The sequence below is a fragment of the Anolis sagrei genome, chromosome 12 (assembly GCF_037176765.1).
Source record: "Anolis sagrei isolate rAnoSag1 chromosome 12, rAnoSag1.mat, whole genome shotgun sequence".
Classification (NCBI taxonomy): domain Eukaryota; kingdom Metazoa; phylum Chordata; class Lepidosauria; order Squamata; family Dactyloidae; genus Anolis; species Anolis sagrei.
The window spans coordinates 4,999,117-5,022,088 of record NC_090032.1 but is presented as its reverse complement, the minus strand read 5'-3'; the positions used below and the strand labels follow the sequence as shown (position 1 = coordinate 5,022,088).

At 44.4% G+C, this 22,972-nt stretch overlaps 1 protein-coding gene across 4 annotated transcripts in view; it reads left to right on the top strand.

Moving 5' to 3' along the window:
* Positions 1-22,689, top strand: part of ARNT (aryl hydrocarbon receptor nuclear translocator) — a 40,148-nt gene extending 17,459 nt beyond the window's left edge. For 2 of the 4 annotated variants that reach the window (XM_067472349.1, XM_060758063.2), the window contains 16 exons: positions 524-737; positions 856-955; positions 2,746-2,811; positions 2,917-3,002; positions 3,112-3,188; positions 3,328-3,462; positions 5,597-5,671; positions 6,918-7,069; positions 9,228-9,323; positions 10,976-11,051; positions 13,502-13,625; positions 14,950-15,049; positions 15,169-15,346; positions 17,210-17,372; positions 17,462-17,592; positions 19,995-22,689. In XM_067472349.1, the coding sequence (XP_067328450.1) occupies positions 524-737; positions 856-955; positions 2,746-2,811; positions 2,917-3,002; positions 3,112-3,188; positions 3,328-3,462; positions 5,597-5,671; positions 6,918-7,069; positions 9,228-9,323; positions 10,976-11,051; positions 13,502-13,625; positions 14,950-15,049; positions 15,169-15,346; positions 17,210-17,372; positions 17,462-17,592; positions 19,995-20,084 (1,863 nt within the window). In that variant the 3' untranslated portion in view covers positions 20,085-22,689. Of the gene's footprint in view, positions 1-523; positions 738-855; positions 956-2,745; positions 2,812-2,916; positions 3,003-3,111; positions 3,189-3,327; positions 3,463-5,596; positions 5,672-6,917; positions 7,070-9,227; positions 9,324-10,975; positions 11,052-13,501; positions 13,626-14,949; positions 15,050-15,168; positions 15,347-17,209; positions 17,373-17,458; positions 17,593-19,994 lie in introns of all 4 variants that reach the window. The other 2 variants (XM_067472348.1, XM_067472347.1) reach the window with 1 other exon arrangement.
* The last annotated feature ends 283 nt before the right edge of the window (positions 22,690-22,972 follow it).

Sequence of the window (22,972 nt, the reverse complement as noted above, 5' to 3'; positions counted from 1 at the left end):
CCGAGAGAAAAAGATAAGAAATTCTCAGCTACAGCGAAACCAATTTCTGCAGCTGGGCCAGGTGCTGAGCTGTTTTCATGTTCCCTATCATGGGAACTCTCTGGTAACAATTCAGAAAGCACACCATCATCCCCACACCCCTCAGGGACATTCTCATGGGTAACTACACTTTGAACAGGGATCTCCTGGTCATTTTCTGCATCAATATCACTGACCAAACCATTGCCATCTTGAAACTCATTTTGTAACTCATTGATATCACTCCCCACATCCAAAGCACTTTGATCCTGAAACACAGTCACAGGCTGAGCTCCAACATGAGAGTCTTGTGGAATCCCCTTCTCTGGAGGTGTGTCCACCTGTCAAGAGAGTTTTGATTGTGTGTTCCTGTATGGAGAACAGGGTTGCACTGGATGGTTCTTTGGGTCTTTCCCAAGTCTCTGATTCTTTGCATGTGTTGAGAGAGAGACTCTTGAAGAAGGACAGCCTGTTGAACAGCCTGTCCACTCCCTGTTCATTGTAGGAGCTCAAGCATTTGATCCTGGAAGCCGCCGACGGGTTCTTATTCATTGTCTCCTGCGAGACGGGCCGGGTGGTCTACGTCTCGGACTCGGTGACACCCGTCCTGAACCAGCCCCAGTCGGAGTGGTTTGGCAGCACCCTCTATGAGCAGGTTCACCCGGATGATGTGGATAAGCTGCGGGAACAGCTCTCCACCTCGGAGAATGCGCTTACCGGTGGGTTGGGAGAGGTCCTTTATCCATGCTCGCTTTTGCTTTGGCATCCTCCTTTTGAGCATCGTGACGGCCCCTCTGGGTAATGCCTTGGCCACATTTTTCTTTTGGTCCTCCTCAGGCCGTATTCTCGATCTCAAGACGGGGACGGTCAAGAAGGAAGGCCAGCAATCCATGAGGATGTGCATGGGCTCCCGGAGGTCCTTCATATGCCGCATGAGGTAAGGACCACTGGACCTGATTTGGGTTCGAATCCTCACCTTGTCTCTTCATGCTGTTTTCATCTTGCTTGTGTTGACCCTAAGGCCAAAGTTTTATCAAGACGTTGAGGAGAGGGTGATTCGTACAAGGTTATGATGGCTAATTGGGTTTTCCAAAGTCCTAATCTAACACCCAGACATGCTATACCATGCCAGAGATATTAAAAATTAATTAGGTATTTTTAATTTCAAAAATATGAGTCAGACACTGAAAGGTGTAGTTCTGTATCAGCAGATGTGCCTTAGTAGCCCTCAGTCTGGGAGAGGTCTCTGTGGAAAAAGGGCCTCAGTCTGTTAGTAGGCCTCTGTATGAGAAGACCCCAGTGGGATAAAGACCTCAGTCTGAGAGAGCCCTCAGTCTGTGACAGGTCCCTGTGGAAGAAGGACCTCTGTATGAGAAGGCCCCAGTGGGAGAAAGACCTCAGTTTGAGAGAGCCCTCAGTTTGTGAGAGGTCTCTCTAGAAAAAGGACCTCAGTCTGTTAGTAGTCTTCTGTATGAGAAGGCCCTAGTGGCCCAGTGGGCCAGTCTGAGAGAGCCCTCACTTTGTGAGAGATCTCTGTAGAAGAAGGGCCTCAGTCTGTTAGTAGACCTCTGTATGAGAAGGCCCCAGTGGGAGAAAGACCTCAGTCTGAGAGAGCCCTCATTCTGTGAGAGGTCTCTGTAGAAGAAGGGCCTCAGTCTGTTAGTAGACCTCTGTATGAGAGGGCCCCAGTGGGAGAAAGACCTCAGTCTGAGAGCGCCCTCAGTCTGTGAGAGGTCCCTGTGGAAGAAGTGCCTCGGTGTGTTAGTAGACCTCTGTATGAGAAGGCCCCAGTGGGAGAATGACCTCAGTCTGAGAGAGCCCTCATTCTGTGAGAGGTCTCTGTGGAAGAAGGGCCTCAGTGTGTTAGTAGGCCTCTGTATGAGAAGGCCCCAGTGGGAGAAAGACCTCAGTCTGAGAGAGCCCTCATTCTGTGAGAGGTCTCTGTGGAAGAAGGGCCTCAGTGTGTTAGTAGGCCTTACTGTGAGTAGGCCTCAGTGTGAGAGTCATTGAATTTTGGAACTGAAATTTGGCATTGAATTTTGCCATTACTTATGTGTAAACCGCTTTGGGTCCCCCTCGGGGTGAGAAAAGCGGTATACAAATACTGTAAATAATAAATAAATAAAAATGAATCATTCTGAGAGAGCTCTCAGTGTAAGAAGGCTCAGTGGGAGAAAGACCTCAGTGTGAGGTAAGGCTCAGTGTGTTAGTAGACCTCTGTATGAGAAGGCCTCAGTATTAATTCGCATCAGTGGGAGAAAAGCCTCAGACTGAGAGAACTCTCAGTCTGTTAGAGGGCTGTGGAAGAAGGGCCTCAGTGTGTTAGTAAGTCTCAGTATGAGAAGACCTCAGTGTTAGTTTGCCTCAGTGTGAGAGAGGCATCATTCTGAGGGAGCTCTCAGTGTAAGAAGGCTCATTGGGAGAAAGACCTCAGTGTGAAGTAGGGCTCAGTGTTAGTAAGCGTCAGTGTGAGAGAGGTGTCAGTATGAGAGAGCCCTCAGTGTGAGGTACGCCTGTTGTTAGAAGCTTCAGTGAGAGAAGTCCCAGGTTGAGGGCCATCACATGTGACACTTCAGTGTGAAGGTTGCTATGTGTAAAAAGCTACTGTGTGAAACTTCCGTGTAAGTTTGTTGTGAAAAGAGGCTCTAACACTCAGACATGCTGTACCATGTTGGCTCTTTCCCTCTGTCCTCAAATGAACATTGGCTTCATTTTCCTCCTCCAAAGGTGTGGCACAGCCGCTGTCGACCCTGTCTCCATGAACCGCCTCAGCTTCATCAGGAACCGATGCAGGTATGAAGAGGAGAAGGGACAGTTTTGTGGGGAGGCCCAGCAAGTGAGGCGAAAAGGAAGAAATAGTGGTCTATCTCTCTCACACACATACTTTTTCTTGTCCAGGAATGGTCTGGGAGCTGTGAAGGAAGGTGAACCCCATTTTGTTGTGGTGCATTGTACAGGATACATCAAGGCCTGGCCGCCCGCAGGTAAACACACTCCGGAGATCTCTCTCCAGATGTTGCATCTGCCCGGCTTTGGATCCTTGATGTCCCTTGGCGTCCCTTCCAACTCTAGAATTCTTTGATTCTGTCCCAGGTGTTTCGCTACCAGATGACGACCCGGACGCCGGCCAGGGAAGCAAATTTTGCCTGGTAGCCATCGGCAGGCTGCAGGTAAGTCCGTTGCATGTTTGTTCTGACTTTAAAGCATCCTAGCATGACAACAAATTCAAACCATGGTCACTAGAGTCTTTGTTGAACACCCAAGCTACTAAAGTATTCTTGGTTTCTGGCCCTTTCTCTTCCTCGCAAGGTCACCAGCTCGCCCAGCTGTGCCGACATGAACACCGTTTGCCAGCCGACTGAGTTCATCTCCCGCCACAACACCGACGGGATCTTCACCTTTGTGGACCACCGCTGCGTGGCCACCGTTGGCTACCAACCCCAGGTGGGAAGACGGAGAAAATGTGACTTGTCCAATGCAGGGCTGCCTAGCAAGTTTCCATGGCTGGGTGGGTGCTTGGACCTAACCTCTGGAAGCCTACTCCAGCATTGAGACCATTACGCCACACTGATCTCAATCCTGGACATAAAGTGTCCAGTATCTCCCAAGGGTCTGGGATCCTCAAGCTAAAGGGCAAGGTGCTATCAATGCCATATTTCCTTATATAATAGTTGCACCCCATTTTGGGAGTAGCGAATTCTTTTTTTTGTGTTCCTCGCATAATAGTCGCAGAGCCATTCGAGGCTGATTTCCTCCTTCTTTCCTTCCTTCTTTCTCTAACAAATATGAAAAGGGGATTTCTGGAGCCCTGCTCTTCCCTCCTTTCTTCAAAGAGCTCCATTTCAGATTTTGTAAACTGACTTGCCTTCAGGGAAGGAATGAAGGAAGGAGCAATTCCTTCCTCTGAGGCAAGGCACTTTAGAAAACAAATGGAAACGGACCTGTTTGTTTGAGGCCGGATCATCCCTCTTCTTCGTCCTCCTGTCTCTGAGGGGTATTTTTTTGTTGGGCGAGTGGGCTTATTAACAAAAAACTCTTCATAAATGCACAGCAGAGTAACTTATTAGTAGCGGCGTGACCCAGCACCAGTAGCCCAAAATGATAAAAGGACAAAAACACAAAGACCAATGTCATCTCTTCCATAGGAGGCTTTTCTTTCTAGTAAAATAATATAGTTGTACTATTTACAAGAACAAGGATTCCGTGACACAAATAAAGTTCAACCTTCACACTGGAGCTTCACTCACGAGGCCTTCTCATACTGAGGCTTTCCTCACACAGAAGCTTCTCTCACAGACTAAGGCCTACCTCACACTGTGATGTCTTCGCTCACAGACAGGCCTTTCTCCCACTGAGGACTCTCTCAGACTGAAGCCTTTTTCCCACAGAGGTGAACTAACACTGAGGCCTTCTCATACAGGGGCCTGCTAACACACTGAGACCCTTCTTCCACTGAGGACTCTCTCAGACTGAGGCCTTACTCCCACAGAGGCAAACTAATATTGAGACCTCATACAGGGGCCTGCTAACACACTGAGTCCCTTCTCCCACTGAGGACTTTCTCAGGCTGAGGCCTTTCTCCCACTGAGGCGAACTAATACTGAGGCTTTCTCATACAGGGGCCTGCTAACACACTGAGGCTCTTCCCTCAATGAGGACGCTCTCAGAATGAGGCCTTTCTACCACTGAGGTGAACTAATACTGAGGCCTTTTCATACAGAGGCCTAGTAACACACTGAGTCCCTTCTCCCACTGAGGACTCTCTCAGACTGAGGCCTTTCTCCCACTGAGGTGAACTAATACTGAGGCCTTCTCATACAGAGGCCTACCAACACTTAGAGGCCCTTCCCCCACTGAGGACTTTCTGAGACTGAGGCCTTTCTCCCACTGAGATGAACTAATACTGAGACCTTCTCATACAGAGGCCTACTAACACACTGAGTCCCTTCCACTGAGGACTCTCACAGACTGAGCCCTTTCTCCCACTGAGATGAACTAATACTGAGGCCTTCTCATACAGAGGCCTACTAACACACTGAGGCCTTTCTCCCACTGAGGACGCTCTCAGACTGAGGCCTTTCTCCCACTGAGGTGAACTAATACCAAGGCCTTCTTATACAGATGCCTACTTACACACTAAGGGTCTCCCACACAGACCTCTCACAGACAGAGGCCACAAAGCTAAAGACACGCCTGTTTATATTGAACTGCAGCTTTGACTTTAACCCTTTCAGTGCTTGACTCACATTTTTGTAATTAAAAATACCTAGTTTTGAATATTTCTGACATTTTCACGTTTTCCCTCCCAACAGAATTAGAAAATCAAAGTCAGATTTGTTTTTTATTAGGTAATAGTTGCAACTCCTCCCCCCTTTTTAGAGATACAAAGTGTGACTATTGTCCGACCAAATACAGTAATTAAAGCAGTGTGTATGTAAAATGTATGGAAATTTGGAAGTCATTGGAAGGAACAAAATTACATGCTCATTGACCTGGAAGTTGTGACAGGAGGAATGTGGTTGTGCTTGGGCTCCCCGGGAGCCGATGCTGATGTTTCCACGCCTCTCTTCTGCACCAGGAACTCTTAGGGAAGGACATTGTGGAGTTCTGCCACCCTGAGGACCAGCAGCTCTTGAAGGACAGTTTCCAACAGGTAAACCCATTCCGTCACCAGTGCTTCATCCCCTCAAAGTGAGCCAGGCATGCATTTGTACCAAGGCCCTGCATAGTAATAATCTCTTTATGGCCTTCTATTTCCCAGACCAGGAGCAGAGTGTTCATTCTTCTAGGGGGAGGTTCTACTCTTGGTGGGATTCACACCGCTGCATTCCACCCCCCATAACCATTACCACCTTAAATCCATGTGCAGGAAATGTAACTAGCCAAACCTTAGTTATGGGAGATCTTATACCGAGGCTTATTTCACACAGAAGCTTTCTCCCACTGGGGACGCTCTCAGACTGAGGCCTTTCTACCACTGAGGCAAACTAATACTGAAGAGTCCTACTAACACACTAAGGCCCTTCCCCCACTGAGGAGTCTCTCAGACTGAGCCCTTTCTCCCACTGAGGTGAACTAATACTGAGGCCCTTCTCCCACTGAGGACTTTCTCAGACTGAGGCCTTTCTACCACTGAGGCGAACTAATACTGAGGCCTTCTCATACAGAGACCTACTAACACACTGAGGTCCTTCTCCCACTGAGGTCTCTCTCAGACTGAGGCCTTTCTCCCACTGAGGTGAACTAACACTGAGGCCTTCTCATATAGAGGCCTACTAACACATTGAGGCCCTTCTCCCACGGAGGACTCTCTCAGACCGAGGCCTTTCTCCCACTGAGGCGAACTAATACTGAGGCCTTCTCATACAGAGGCCTACTAACACACTGAGGCCCTTCTCCCACTGAGGACTATCTCAGACTGAGGCCTTTCTCTCACTGAGGCGAACTAATACTGAGGCCTTCTCATATAGAGGCCTACTAACACACTGAGGCCCTTCTCCCACTGAGGACTCTCTCAGACCTCAGTCTGAGAGAGTCCTCAGTGGGAGAAGGGCCTCAGTGGGAGGTATTTCTACCACTGAGGCGAACTAATACTGAGGCCTTCGCACACTGAGGCCTACTAACACACTGAGGCCCTTCTCCCACTGAGGACTCTCTCACAGACAGAGGCTACTAAGCTACAGACACACCTGTTTATATTGAACTGCAGCTTTGTGGTCTTTATAGTCTTTCTGGGGGGGGGGGAGGTGTTTGTAAGTGCCAACTGAGCCAGTGACGAAGGGGATTTCTAGTTTTCCGTCCTTGCCTTTCCCTCTCCCTCAAAAGTAATGCATGGTTGCTTCACAATCTCGGGGTTTCTCTGCCCGTCCGTTGACCGCGTCCGCAAACGCTTTTTCCAGGTGGTAAAGTTAAAAGGCCAGGTTCTGTCCGTCATGTTCCGCTTCCGGTCCAAGAACCGAGAATGGCTCTGGATGCGCACTAGCTCCTTCACCTTCCAGAATCCGTACTCGGACGAGATCGAGTACATCATCTGTACCAACACCAACGTGAAGTACGTACCCGGAGCCAGGGCCAACCTGCTCTTCCTCCCCAGAAAGCAGGGCCCACCCCCCTCTCCCCTTTCTTGACTCCTCTTGACTTTCTTGATTTTAAGAGTTCTTAAAATCTCAGAGTTCTTAAATTTTAGTTAGCTACCATATATACTCGAGTATAAGCCGACCCGAATATAAGCCAAGGCACCTAATTTTGCCACAAAAGACTGGGAAAACACATGGACTCAAGTATAAGCCCAAGGTGGGAAATGCAGCATATATGGGTAAATTCAAAATAAAAATAGATACCAATACAATTACATTAATTGAGGCATTGGTAGATGTTTTTGTAAATGTACATAAAACTAATTTAAGAGAAGACTCTCCAACTCTGAGTAAACCATTATTCTAACCTTCTTCAGTGTAAATGTGCTTACGTATCCTTCCAACAATAATAGAATAAAATAATACATGTAATAATAAATAGAGTAAAATAATGTAAATGCAATAATAACAATAATAGAGTAAAATGATACATGTAATAATAATAAATAGAGTGAAATAATGTAAATGCAATAATAACAATAATAGAGTAAAATAATACATGTAATAACAATAACTAGAGTAAATAAATGTAATAAAATGGTAATAGAGTAAACTAATAAATGTAATCATAACAATAAATAGAGTAAAATAATAAATATACTATTAAAAATAGAGCAAAATAAATGTAATCATAATAATAGAGTAAAATTATAAATAATAACAAAAATAGAGTAAAATTATAAATGTTATGAAATGATAATAGAGTAAAATAATCTAAATGCAACATTTTTTTTGTTCCTTCCAATGGCTTGAGAATCTGCAAGTCCTGGTGTGAGAGAATTGGCCGTCTGCAAGGATGTTGCCCAGGGGACGCCCTGATGATTTGATGTTTTTATCATCCTTGTGGGAGGCTTCTCTCATGTCCCCGCATGAGGAGCTGGAGCTGGTAGAGGGAGCTCATCCGCCTCTCCCCGGATTCGAACCTGTGACCTGTCGGCTTTCAGTCCTGCCAGCATTGCGCCACTGGGGGTTATTGCAGTAATAACAACAATAAAGTGAAATAATGTAATAATAATAAATAGAGTAAATAATGTGATAGAATGATAATAGAGTAAAATAATAAATGTAATCATAAAAATAATAAATAGAGTAAAATCATCTATATAAATAAAAATGGAATGTTCGTTTGTGGGATTAACATAACTCAAAAACCACTGGATGAATTGACACCAGCTATTCGACCAATGAGAGATCATCACTCATAAAAACTCTGAAAAACACAGCATAAGGGACTAAAAAAGCCAAAAAATACATTACAATGCATGCGCAAAATGACATATATACACAAACACAAAGACATACACATATACACATATGTGTGTATATATATACACAGACTGGGCCACAGCAACGCATGGCAGGGGATGGTTAGTAAATATAATATAAAAATAGAGTAAAATAATAAATAATATAAAAATAGAGTAAAATAATAGATATAATAATAATAGAGTGAATAATTGATGTAACAATAATAAATAGAGTAAAATAATAAATGTAATAAAATAATAATAATAACAAATAATAAATAACTTTGATTTGAGTATTACCGAGGGATTTTTTTTCAGCCTTAAAAAGGGGCTGAGAAACCCGGCTTATACTCGAGTATATACGGTAATCGCCGAGTGCGGGGCGGATGAAGTGGCAGGATACGTACTGAAAAACCCTCGCCATGAATACTAATATTGGACACAGACCTATTTCCAGGCTAAGTGGGAAACCTGAGCCAAAAAAGTGCCTCTATTTCCCTGCTTGATATGAGAAAATGCCATTAAGTTTGTTCATTCTCCGATTAACAACATACACATCCATCCCATTTCCATAAAGGGGGGGGGGGGTTGGTATGGGCTTAAACTTATGAATCTAACGTGTTAATGCCCTGTTGTTGCCCAATCCCTTTCCAAGAGCTAAGACTAAGGGCAAACATCCTCCAGATCCAAACTGGGTTGGCTTGTGAATGGAGCGCTCTGTGTCCCGATGGGCAGAATGTGGGCACTCTTTTTTCTCCCTCTCTTCTCTCATCCGTGCGGGAGTTGGCCCTCTCTGACCGCCCTTTCTTCCCGAATGGCCCCCCAGGAACGCCGGCCAGGAGTCGCGGCCTTCCTTGTCGAACCCGATGCAGAGGCCCCCGCTGGGGCACGGCGCCAACTTGCCTTTGGAGATGGGTCCCAGGTGAGAGATGCCTCTACTTTCTCCCCTCTGCAAAAAATACTTCCTCACTTAGAACCTTAGAAGGGACCCCAAGGGCCATCCAGGACAATCCCCCGTGCTAGTAGGGATCCACAACCGAAACACTCCTGACAGATGCCCATCCAAGTGCGTAAATATCTCCAAAGATGAAGAGTCTACCTCCCTCCAAGGGAGTCTGTTCTAGGAATGGGGAAAGTGGCACAAAATGGGATTTTGTCACTTATTTAAACTCTTTTCTATTATAAATTTACCCAGTTATCTTATATTTACTTCTTTTATTCATTTTTATCTCGCCTTTCTCCCAATATAATATAACTAGCTGTGCCCTGCCACGCGTTGCTGTGGCCTATAGTAAGACTTTTCGAAGTAGAGGTAGATATCTGGACTATTATGAAAGAGCGGTACCTACCTATTCCTTCCCCCCTTTTTCTTCCCCTTTCTCTCCTTTCTTCCTTCTCTGCCTCTTTCATTCATTCCTTCTTTCACTCTTTGGTGTCATCCTTCCTTCTCTCTTTCCTTCCTTCCCTCCCCCTTTCTCTACTTCTTCCTTTGTCTTCTTTCTTCCCTCCCTATTTCCTTCCTTCTTTCACTTTTAATTTCCTTTTCTCCTTCCCTCCTTCTTTACCACTTTTCTGCCTTCCCTTCCCTTCTTCTTTCCTTTCTACTTTCTCTTCTTCCTTCCTTCAGTACCTCTTTCCTTCCTTCCTTCCTTCTTTCAGTACCTCCTTCCTTCCCTCCTTCCCTCCCTCCCTCCTTCTTTCCCTCCCCCTTCTCTCTTTTCTTCATTTCCCTTTTCCCTCCTTCATTCCTTCCCTTTTCCCCTCCCTCCTTTCTTCTCTCCTTCCTTCCTGTCTGTTCTCCCCCAATACCATGGTAGAGTCCCTTCTAACTCTATTCTATGAGTCTATTTAATATAGTAATATATAATAATAACATTATATTATATAGTAATATATATAACACAATATATATGTATTATATAGCAATATATATAATGGTAATATATAATGTGAGTAGATCAGTAGTTACCGCTCTGGTGGGAATGTAACGGCGCTCCATGCAGTCCTGCCAATGGCCACATGACCTTGGAGGTGTCTGTGGACAACGCCGGCTCTTTGGCTTAGAAATGGAGATGAGCACCAACCCCCAGAGTCAGACATGACTGGACTTAATGTCAGGGGAAAACCTTTACCTTTTATATACATATAATGTTTATAATACAATATAATACCAATAATAATATGATATTATAATTATATATTTTATATTACATGTAATATTACTAATAATATTACAATATAATGGTATAGTACAATATAGTAATATTTAATACTAATATTTATACAATAAAATACCAATAATAGTATGATATTATAATTATATATATTTACATTATATGTAATATTACTAATAATATTACAGTATAATGGTATAGTACAATATAGTAATATTTAATACTGTTATTGTACTGTGCTAATAATATAATATCTATATATGTCTTGTAAGCTGCTCTGAGTCCCCTTTTGAGGCCCCTGTTGTAAATAAATACATAAATATGGATCCCAGGGTAATTAAAGGGGTATTCAGTTATATTTGTGTATTTGTTTTTCTATAACCAACGACTCACATTTCAGGCAACAGGCAACTCAGCCGGCGGAGCTCGACGTGGTCCCGGGAAGGGAGGCTTTGGCCAGTTATGACCACACGCAGGTAAACTGGGAAGGATTTGAGTTATTTATTTGGGCTATTTATTTATTTATTTTGTGTCAAAGGCATTGCGTAAATAAATATCAAACTAATAAAAATAGAGGGGAGCAAAGTGGTTAAATAACTTTTTGACCCAAAACGGACAACAGCGACTGCATTGTCTGTTGCTTTAAACAATGCCTCCTCTGAAAAGTTTTAATTTTTAATATATATACAAGGGGCGTTCCTTAAAGATTTTCCCTGACCCATTTCCTGTGGGGTGAGAGCAATGAAACTTGGCCCAGTTCTGAGTCTTTCTCTCCATCAGTGCCACCTCTTCTCCCATCTTTTGAAGCAACTGTCAACAGTCTCAGACTGAGGCCTGTCTCTCACAGAGGCCTTCTCCCACTGAGGGCTTTCTCTCACAGAGGCCTTCTCCCATTGATGACTCTCTCAGACTGAGGCCTTCTCCCACTGAGGACTCTCAGACTGAAGCCTGTCTCTCACAGAGGCCTTCTCCCACTGAGAACTCTCTCAGACTGAGGCCTTTCTCCCACTGAGGTGAACTAAGAGGTGGAAGTCAGATCCACAGGAGCATGCTTGTCGGAAGTCGACAGGTTGCTCCAAAAGCCATGTTGTGACTTCGGAAATCAGAGTCTCATCATCTGAAAAAGCTTTCCCTTCAAATATAACTTCCTTAGAACCTTAGAGTTGGAAGAGACATGGGCCATCCAGTCCAACCAAGAAGCACGAAAATTGCATTCAAAGCACCCCCAACAGATAGCCATCCAGCTTCTGTTTAAAAGCCTCCAAAGAAGGAGCCTCCACCACACTCCATAGTGAGGCTTACGTCACACAGAAGCTTCCCTCTGTGACCTACCTCACACTGTGAGGCCTTCTCCCCTTACGAACCATCAAGGACTTTAAGATCATCTGGAGAGGCCTAGTGTTGTTGTGTTTGTACTGTTTTTCATGTTTTAATCTGTATTACGATTTTATGTGTACTGATTTGGAAACCGCCTTGAGTTGCTGATTGGTTGAGAAAGGCGGTATTTAAATATGGTAAATAAATAAGTCTCTCACAGAGCATTCTCCCACTGAGGACTCTCCCAGACTGAGGCCTTTCACTGAGGTGAACTAATACTGAGGCCTTCTCATACAGAGGCCTACTAACACACTGAGGCCTTTATCCCACTGAGGACTCTCTCAGGCTGAGGCCTTTCTCTCACAGAGGCCTTCTCCCACTCTCTCAGACTGAGACCTGTCTCTCCCAGAGGCCTTCTCCCACTGAGGACACTCTCAGACTGAGACCTTTTTCTCACAGAGGCCTTCTCCCACTGAGGGCTTTCTCTCACAGAGGCCTTCTCCCACTGAGGGCTTTCTCTCACAGAAGCCTTCTCCCATTGATGACTCTCTCAGACTGAGGCCTGTCTCTCACAGAGGCCTTCTCCCACTGATGACTCTCAGACTGAGGCCTGTCTCTCACAGAGGCCTTCTCCCATTGATGACTCTCTCAGACTGAGGCCTGTCTCTCACAGAGGCCTTCTCCCACTGAGGACTCTCTCAGACTGAGCCCTTTCTCTCACAGAGGCCTTCTCCCACTGAGGACTCTCTCAGACTGAGGGCTTTCTCTCACAGAGGCCTTCTCCCATTGAGGACTCTCAGACTGAAGCCTGTCTCTCACAGAGGCCTTCTCCCACTGAGGACTCTCTCAGACTGAGGACATTCTCTCACAGAGGCCTTCTCCCACTGGGGACTCTCTCAGACTGAGGTCTTTCTCCCACTGAGGCTAACTAAGAGGTGGAAATCAGATCCACAGGAGCATGCTTCTTCCATTTGGGCACAACAGCACGAAGTTTGCAAACTTGGCATTGTATTAAATGGCCATTGACCAGTAGCTGGCCTCTGGTGTTGCTATAAGAAGGTCCTCCATTGTGTATGTGGCAGGCCTCCGGTTGCATTGTAGTAAGCAGTCTGTGGTTTGCTCTCCTCCACACTCGCATGTCGTGGACTCAACTTTGTGGCCCCATTTCTTAAGGTTGGCTCTGCATCTTGTGCCCAAGCGCAGTCTGTTCAGTGCCTTCCAAGTCACCCCGTCTTTTGTGTGCCCAGGGTGGAGTCACTCATTTGGTATCAGCCATTGATTTGAGCCTGCCACTTTTGGACTCTTGCTTGCTGAGGTGTTCCAATGAGTGTCTCTGTAGATCTTAGAAAACTATTTCTTGATTTAAGTCGTTGATGTGCTGGCTGAGACCCAAACGGGATGAACTGGAGATGTCTCTGACTTGGTCCTTTCACTATTGGCTGCTACTTCCCAGCGGATGTCAGGTGGTGCAATACCGGCTAAGCAGTGTAATTTCTCCAGTGGTGTAGGGCACAGACACACCGTGATAATGCGGCACGTCTCATTACTGTTTTAGCGTGGTGAGATGTGTCCCACACTGGTAACCGTTGTATAATTCTTCACTTTCCAGGCTGCGGTTCAACCAGTGGCCCCCGGTGGCCCCGAACACAGCAAACCTCTGGAGAAGACAGAGACCCTGTTTGGGCAAGAGCGGGACCCTCGTTTCAATGAAATCTACAGCAGCATTAGCACAGGTCAGAATGATGGGCGGCTTTGAAGAGATGGGGAGCAACCATATAACCCAGTATTCCTCAACCTGTTGGTCGGGACCCCTGGGGGGTTCACAAGTGGGTTTTTAGAGGGGTCGCCAAAGACTATCAGAAAACATGTATCTCTGGTGGTCTGAGGAACCCCTTTGGCAGAGAAGGATGAAGATCTCTCCACCTGTCCCACTCTTCCTTTTTGGAAACAGACAGCAAATCCTCCCACCAAAAGCCCTCCTCCTGCTGTGATTGGCCGGCCTCTCAGCCAAGGGGAGGGCTGTATCTGCTCTCCCCAAGCAGGGGAGGGTGGAGCTGGTGTGCTCAGCGCATGGCAGCCTGGTGCACATGTGCAGGCGAGGGAGAGCATGCAAGGGTGAAGTCCCTTCAAGGCTTGGGGGTTCTGTGTGGGAAGGTTGGCCCATTTATATCGGTGGGGCTCAAGGGGCTCTTTGATTGTAAGTGAACTATAAATTCCAGCAACCACAACTCCCAAATGTCAACATCTATTTTCCCCAATCTCCACCAGTGTTCACATTTGGGCATATTGAGTATTTGTGCCAACTTTTGTCCAGATCCATCATTGTTTGAGTCCACAACGCTCTCTGGATTTAGGTGAACTACAACTCCCAAAACTCAAGGACACTGCCCACCAAACCCTTCCAGTATTTTCTCTTGGTCATGGGAGTTCTGTGTGCCATGTTTGGCCCAATTCCATCGTCGGTGGAGTTCAGAGTGCTCTTTGATTGTAGGTGAACTATAAATCCCAGCAACTACAACTCCCAAATGTCAAAGCCTATTTTCCCCAAACTCCACCAGTGTTCACATTTGGGCATGTTGAGTATTTGTGTAGCGTTTGGTCCAGATCCATCATTGTTAGAGTCCACAGTGTTCTTTGTATATAGGTGAACTACAACTCCCAAACTCAAGGACAATGCCCACCAAACCCTTCTAGTATTTTCTGCGGGTCATGGGAGTTCTGTGTGCCACGTTTGGTTCAATTCCATCGTTGGTGGCGTTCAGAATGCTCTTTGATTGTAGGTGAACTATAAATCCCAGCAACTACAACTCCCAAATGTCAAAGCCTCTTTCCCCCAAACTCCACCAGTGTTCACATTTGGGCATATTGAGTATTCGTGTAGTGTTTGGTCCAGATCCATCATTGTTTGCAGATGAACTATAAATTGATTGCAGATGAACTATAAATCCCAGCAACTACAACTCCCAAATGTCAAAGCCTGTTTTCCCCAAACTCCACCACGTTTTTTGGGGGCTCCAAAGCAACCCTTCCCTTCATGTCCTCATTTGTCTTTTGCAGACCAACCGAAAGCCATCTCTTCCAGCGCAGTGCCGGCCAGCCAGTCCCTCTTCTCCCAGGGAAGCACGTTCGTCCCTTCTCGGCCTCCAGAGAACTTCAGGTGGTACCCAAAAGCTTGAGGATGCTTTGGTCCTTTGCCCCCCCCCCCCCCTTTCCCACAGGTCCCATTCTTTCCTCGCTTGAGATCCCAGTTCATTCCTCTTTCCTCCTCTCTTTCAGGAGCAGCGCTATGGTGCCTCCCGCGAACGTCATCCCGCAACCGCCGCAGCCTCAGCAGCCTTCGCCACACGCCGGTTCCGCGGGGCAGATCCTGGCCCAGATCTCTCGCCACTCGAACCCGGAACCGGTCTCGGGGAGCACCTGGGCTTCGGGAACGCGCCCCTCTTTCACAGCCCAGGTAACACTCCCTTTTGATTCCCTCCTCTCTTCTTCTCTCCGTCGTTCCTGTCTCGGTGGTTGGTTTGAGGGCCACGTTGGTGACCAAGTAGCCTCCAACGGAGAAAATTGTCAGAATGTGACAGAAGCTTTGAAGCTTAGAAGAATGGACACTTTGAGACTTCAGTAAAAGCAAACATATAGCTTTATTGAGTAGAGCAAATATACAGCACACACTCGCATTGACGCCCAACCAAAAAGAACAGAAACAAGACGAAAGCACCAAAGTAAGAAGGACAAACGAAATCTTATATCTGGATCCTCCCTACGTTCCAGGCACACTCAGGGTCACAACTTCACAGTTCATTAGAGGCTTGACTCAGTGTCAATACACTCTCTGCTAATGCAATCAGGTGACATTCACAGGCATTGCACAAAATGACATGTAAACATTCACATTACACTGATCTTACATTAACAAAAATAACCCAAAATTTGAGTCACAAAATTGGACCATTTTGTCACTATGTATGATGTCACCAACTGTTGCTCGGGGCCAGTTTCACCTTGTCTCCTGTGCTATGCTAATACTATACTATACTATAATACATTTTATATACGTATAATATTTATAATAATATATTGTAATGCAATATAATATGAATAATATTATATTATATATTTATACTACCTGTTCCCTGCCACGTGTTGCTGTGGCCCAGTCTCTGTATATGTGTTTTGTGTGTGTATATATTTGTGTATATGTGTATATATGTGTGTTTGTGTATATATGTGGTTTTGTGCATGCGTTGTAATGTTTTTTGTTTTGGTTTTTGGCCTTTTAAGTCTCTTCTGTGTTTTTCAATGTTTTTATGAGTGGTGGTCACTTGTTGGCCTGATAGGTGTCTTGTGTCCAAATTTGGTTTCAATTCGTTCAGTGGTTTTTGAGTTCTGTTAATCCCACAAACAAACATTACATTTTTATTTATATAGATAATGTAATATAATATATTGTATATACATGTAATATTTCATAGAATCATAGAATCCTAGAGTTGGAAGAGACCTCATGGGCCATCATCCAGTCCAACCCCATTCTGCCAAGAAGCAGGAACATCGCATTCAAATCACCCCCGACAGATGGCCATCCAGGCTCTGTTTAAAAGCTTCCAAAGAAGGAGCCTCCATGGGGCTTTATAATATTATAATGTAATACAATATAATACTAATAATAATATCCCACAAACAAACATTACATTTTTATTTATATAGATATTATTACATTTTTATTTATATAGATATTATTACATTTTATTTATATATTTTATATATATATATATATATATATTCATATAAAGATTTTTTAAAAAATTAATCATTACATTTGGCCCGGCCTTAATTTTAAATGCGTCGTGGCGTTATTGTCTAATGGGTATTGTTATTGTTTTAATGCTTATTGATTTCTTTTTATGAGTTTATTTATTGTTGTATTTGTTATGTTGTTGTTTACTGTTGTGTTGGGCACGTTCTCTTGTAAGCCGCACTGAGTCCTTCGGGAGATGTTAGCGGAGTATAAATAAAGGTTTATTATATTATTATTATTATTATTATTATTATTACATATAATATAAAATATATAATCATAATATCATATTGTATGAGTATTATATTGTATTACATTATAATATTATAAATATTATATGTATATACAATATATTAAGGTCTAGATTTCCTTCTTTCTTTTTCTATCTCCTCTGTAGTAGTCTTTTTTATTAAAATTTCTGTTGGATTGCGGTCTTGCCAACTTTGAATGACAAGGAATAGCAATCCATCTTCACAAAGTTGGTTTGGGGGACTGAAATCCCACTTTTTTTTCCTTTTCCAGCAAGTCGCTTCTCAGGCCATCAAGGCCCGGGCCCCGTCCTTCGCCATGGGCAGCTTCCAATCGGCCCCGTCTTCCTTCAGCCCCATGTCGACCCCCGGGTCCACGGCATCACCGAGTGGGACGGCAACGTACCCGAGCCTTGCCGGTCGGAATACCACCTTTGGTGAGCTTGACGTGCCCTTACGAGGGAGAAAGAGGCTTTTGTGTGGCAGGATCCTTATTGCCGTAACCATTGGGTTTGTTCCGCAGCAGCGGGCGAGAGCGGTCAGACGCCAGCACAGTTCCAGACCCGAACGGCGGATAGCGTTTGGCCTCAGTGGCAGAGTCAGCACCACGGACAGAGCCCTGGACAGCCCCCGCCAAACCAGTCAGAAGTCTTCCCGGTAAGGTTCACCTTGCAGTGTTTCTCAGCCTTCGGAATGCCGCAACCCCTTAATACAGTTCCTCGTGCCAAATTCGGTCCAGTGAATGAAAATAAATCCTGCATTTCAGATATTTATGTTACGATTCATAACGGAAGCAAAATTTGTTATGAAATTGCAACAAAAATAATTTTATGTTTGGGGGTCACCACAACATGAGGAACTGTATTAAGGGGTCGCAGCATTAGGAAGGTTGAGAAACACTGTCTGAGACAATCTACTGAATTGCTTATGGATGTACTGTTTTAATTTGATTTATGTTTAATTGTAGTGTATAATTGTAATTGTTTGTACTGGCATTGAATTTTTGCCCTTACTTGTGTGTAAACCGCTATGAATCCCCCTAGGGGTGAGACAGTATACAAATACTGTCAATAAACAATAATAATAATATTTATTTATTTATTTATGACCTTTATATGCTGCCCTTCTCACCCTGAAGGGGACTGTGTATGTGTATATATATATACACATACACATACATACATAGATACATACATACATACATACCATATATTAGCATGGTACAGTATCGGTATTAAATATTACTATATTGTACTATAACATATTGTAATATTATTAGTAATATTGCTTATAAAATATATAGTTATAATATATTATTAGTATTAGTATTATATCATATTACATTATAATATTATATGTATATACAATATATTATATTACATTATCTATATAAATAAAAATGTAATGTTTGTTTGTGGGATTAATATAACTCAAAAACCACTGGACGAATTGACACCAAATTTGGACACAACAAACCTAACATTATGGGTGTCCATCACCCATAAACACACACACACACATAAACCCCCAGCAGAACAGACTTAAAAATCCAAAAAATACACCATATATACATACACATGCACACATTCACACACACACACATGTATATATATGCACAAGCACACACAAATATACACACATACATATATACATATACACATGCACACACATATATATCTACATATATACATATACACACAAATATGCATATAGACAAGCACACACATACGCAATATGCATGCACACATATAAACACACAAATACACAAATATATACACACACACATATATACACATAGGAGCCCCCGGTGGGTTAAACCCTTATGCCGGCAGGACTGAAGATCGACAGGTCACAGGTTCAAATCCGGGGAGAGGCGGATGAGCTCCCTCTATTAGCTCCAGCTCCTCATGCAGGGACATGAGAGAAGCCTCCCACAAGGATGATAAAACATCAAAAAATCATCCAGGCGTCCCCTGGGCAACATCCTTGCAGACGGCCAATTCTCTCACAACAGGAGCAGTTGCTCCTGACACGACAAAAAAATAAATAAATATACACATACACACACACATATATACACAAATATATACACACACATAGGCACATATACACAGACTGAGCCACAGCAACATATGGCAGGGGACAGCTAGTATATTCTGTATATGTAGCATTTGGCATGAATACTCAATATGCCCAAATGTGAACACTGATGGAGTTTGGGGAAAAAAGACCTTGTCATTTGGGAGTTGTGGTTGCTGGGATTTATAGTTCACCTACAATTGAAGAGCATTCTGAACTCCACCAACGATGGAATTGGACCAAACTCGGCACACAGTTCTCCCATGACCAACAGAAAATACTGGAAGGGTTTGGTGGACATTGACCTTGAGTTTGGGAGTTGTTGTTCACCTATATCCAGAGAGGTCTGTGGACTCTTAACAATGCTGGATCTGGACCAAACTTGGCACAAATACTCAATATGCCCAAATGTGAACACTGATGGAGTTTGGGGAGAATAGAATCTTGACATTTGGGAGTTGTAGTTGCTGGGATTTATAGCTCAACAACGGTTTCTCAAGTTGCTCCTGACACAACCAAAAATAATATTAGTAATATTATATGTAATATAAAATGTATAATTATAATATATTATTAGTAGCAGTATTATATTGTATTACATTACATATATGTTAAATAAGTAATATATTATATTATATTATATTATATTATATTATTATATTATATTATATTATATTATATTATATTATATTATATTATATTATATTATATTATATTATATTATATTATATTGATAGATAGATAGATAGTCATGTCAGGAGTTGCTCCTGGTGTGAGAGAATTGGCCGTCTGCAAGGACGTTGCCCAGGGGACGCCTGGATGATTTGATGTTTTTATCATCCTTGTGGGAGGCCTCTCTCATGTCCCCGCATGAGGAGCTGGAGCTGATAGAGGGAGCTCATCCGCCTCTTCCCGGATTATATTATATTATATTATATGTACCATTTTTCCTGGAGTGACCTGTTCCTCTTCTCAACTAGGACATGCTGTCCATGCTGGGAGACCAAGGAGCGAGCTACAACAGCGAGGAGTTCCCCGAGTTGAACATGTTCCCTCCCTTTTCGGAATGAGGAAGACGAGCACTGGTTCACGCGGACCGCCGTTGGGCCTGTCCATCGCTTCCTTCGTTCCCTCGGACTCCTTTCAGAGACGGTTGACGTGCTTCCTTGTGCCGGGAATACCAAATTGCTCAGCGAAACGTTGCTGGTGGAGGACGAGCTGTACGCGGGTTGACGCTACTCATTGGACCTCCATTTTGGAGAGCGTCGAAACCCAACGGAGACGAGGAACTGTTCCCTGCGCTGGACACACGAGGGATATACGATCATCAGGGATTTTTTAATTTTTAATTTTGTGAACGAAATACCCACTTCTATGCCATAACCTTTTATATATACACAAACACACATATACATATATATATATATTATGAAAAAAAATGTTGTATTCTTGTGTATCCACGGCAAGGGATGGAGAAGGACGATGGACGTCGAACTCTGTGTCCACTACGGTCTAGCCACACGTCATAATATACACTTCCCTTGGTCTTGCTATTTTCGTGGCTACCCTTCTTCCTCCTTCGTACGCACTTTACGGGGGCGGCGTGCACATTTTTCAAGCCATAGAGAGCCCGGAATCGTCCTGTTTACAAAATATTTTTTTGCCGTTCATCATGCGAAAAGCCCAATTGCTTCACCTCCATCTTGTCAGCTTCCCATTTCCATGCAGACTGCGGTTCGGAAACGAACTCTTTGCACCCTTTTGCATTTTTTTCCAAACGGATTTGCAAGGCAGGAAGAATAAGGAGAGAGATCAGTCTGGAAACCAAGCTCAGCTTAAAGCGTTGAGTCTATTTAGCCTTCCGGAAAGACGGTTAAGAGAAGGAGTCGCGAGAAGCATCTTTAAATATTTGAAAAAGTGTCTTCTGCTGCACTGGAGACTAGGATTTGGAGCAATGAGTTTAGTTGACATTAGCTTCCTGTCTAAAAGGTGTTCAACGGTGGAACTCTCTGCCTCGGAGTCTGGTGGAAGCTCCTCCTTTAGAGGTTTTGATGGCCATCTGTTGGGGGTTACTTTGTGCTTTTCCTGCACGGCAGAAAGGAGTTGGGCTGGATGGCCTCTGGGGTCTCTTCCAACTCTAGGATTCTGTCTCTCTTCTTCTCTGGAGGATTTTAAGCAGAGGTTGGAGGGCTCTCTGTCAGGAGGGCTTGGATTGTGTCTTCCTGCCTGGCTGAAGGGGGCTGGGGTCCAGGTTTTGCAGTCTGGATGGATGACCATCTTGTAGGAAGAGTCAGATTGTGTCTTCCTGGCTGGCAGAAGGGGGTTGGGCTCCAGGATTTGCAGACATGGATGGATGACCATCTGTCAGAAAGGGTGAGATTGTGTACTCCTGGTTGTCAGAAAGGAGCTAGACTCCAGGATTTGCAATCTGGATGCTTGACTGTCTGTCAGGAAGGGTCAGATTGTGTCTTCCTGGCTGGCAGAAGAGGGTTGGGTTGCAGGATTTACAGTCTGGATGGATTACTGTCAGGAAGGGTCGGATTGTGTCTTCCTGTCTGGCAGAAGGGGGTTGGACTCCAGGATTCGCAGTCTGGATGGATGACCTTCTCTTAGGAAGGGTCAGATTGTGTCTCCCTGCCTAGCAGAAGGGGGTTGGGCTCCAGGATTTGCAGTCTGAATGAATGACCATCTGTCAGGAAGAGTCAAATTGTGTCTTCCTGGTTGACAGAAAGGGGTTGGCCTCCAGTATTGGCAGTCTGGGTGGATGACCATCTCTCTTAGGAAGGGTCAGATTGTGTCTTCCTGGCTGGCAGGAAGGGGTTAGCCTCCAGGATTTGCCATCTGGATAGATGACCATCTCTTAGGAAGGATCAGATTGTGTTCTTCCTGCCTGGCAGAAGAGGGTTGGGTTGCAGGATTTGCAGTCTGGATGGATGACCATCTCTTAGGAAGGGTTGAATTGTGTCTTCCTGATTGACAGAAAGGGGTTGGCCTCCAGGATTTGCAGTCTGGATGGATGACCATCTCTTAGGAAGGGTTGAATTGTGTCTACCTGATTGACAGAAAGGGGTTGGACTCCAGGATTTGCAGTCTGGATGAATGACCATCTCTTGGGAAGGGTCGGATTGTGTCTTCCTGCCTGGAATAAGGGGGTTGGACTAGATGGCCTTTGGGGCCTCTTCCGATTCTAGATTCGAACTCAACAAGAATCCCGTTCATGGTCTCTGTCGAAAATGCATCTCCTTCCCATCAAAGAGGAACTTTTCCGGTCTTTCCAACTACGATGAGCGGAATACGAAGGCGATGACACCTTTCTGACGGAATCTCCTCGTCCTGATCAACTCATGGGATTCTTGTTTATTTTCCTTTGCAAAACTCCAGAACGATCACTTTATTTCTCCTGGGACGAGAGACTCGGACCGAGTTGTTGCCAAAGTATAAGAGCTCCCAGACTCCCGAAAGCGCTGCCACTTTGGAAACCCTTTTTTAACACATCCGCATCCGGGGAATTTCTACTTTTTGAACACTTAGAATAAAAAGGCACCGTTTCTCCGTTCAGTCTCAGAAGGCCGGTGACCCTTCTTTGCCTTGGGCCTCTGTCCCTTGCTGCGTCGTACGGAAGCAGAAATGATTATGCAAAATAAATTATATGCATTTTTTGGTAAAAAGCACAAAGCCTGTCTTGTTTTGATTCAAGAGAGTCTTTTTGAAGGTAAGGATGACTGTTACTGGTGGTAGAGTTTCCATAACAACTCAGAATCCCCTTCCTTTAGCCAAAACTTTAGAACAGCGGTTCTCAACCGGTGGGTTGCGACTCCTATGGGGGTCGAACAGTCGTTTCACAGGGTTGCCGCTTTGGTTTCTCCTGTATTTCCTCCTTGATCTCAACCAGTGGGTCCCAACTCCTATGGGTCTCAAATAGTCGTTTCACAGGGTTGCCGCTTTGGCTCCTCCTGTC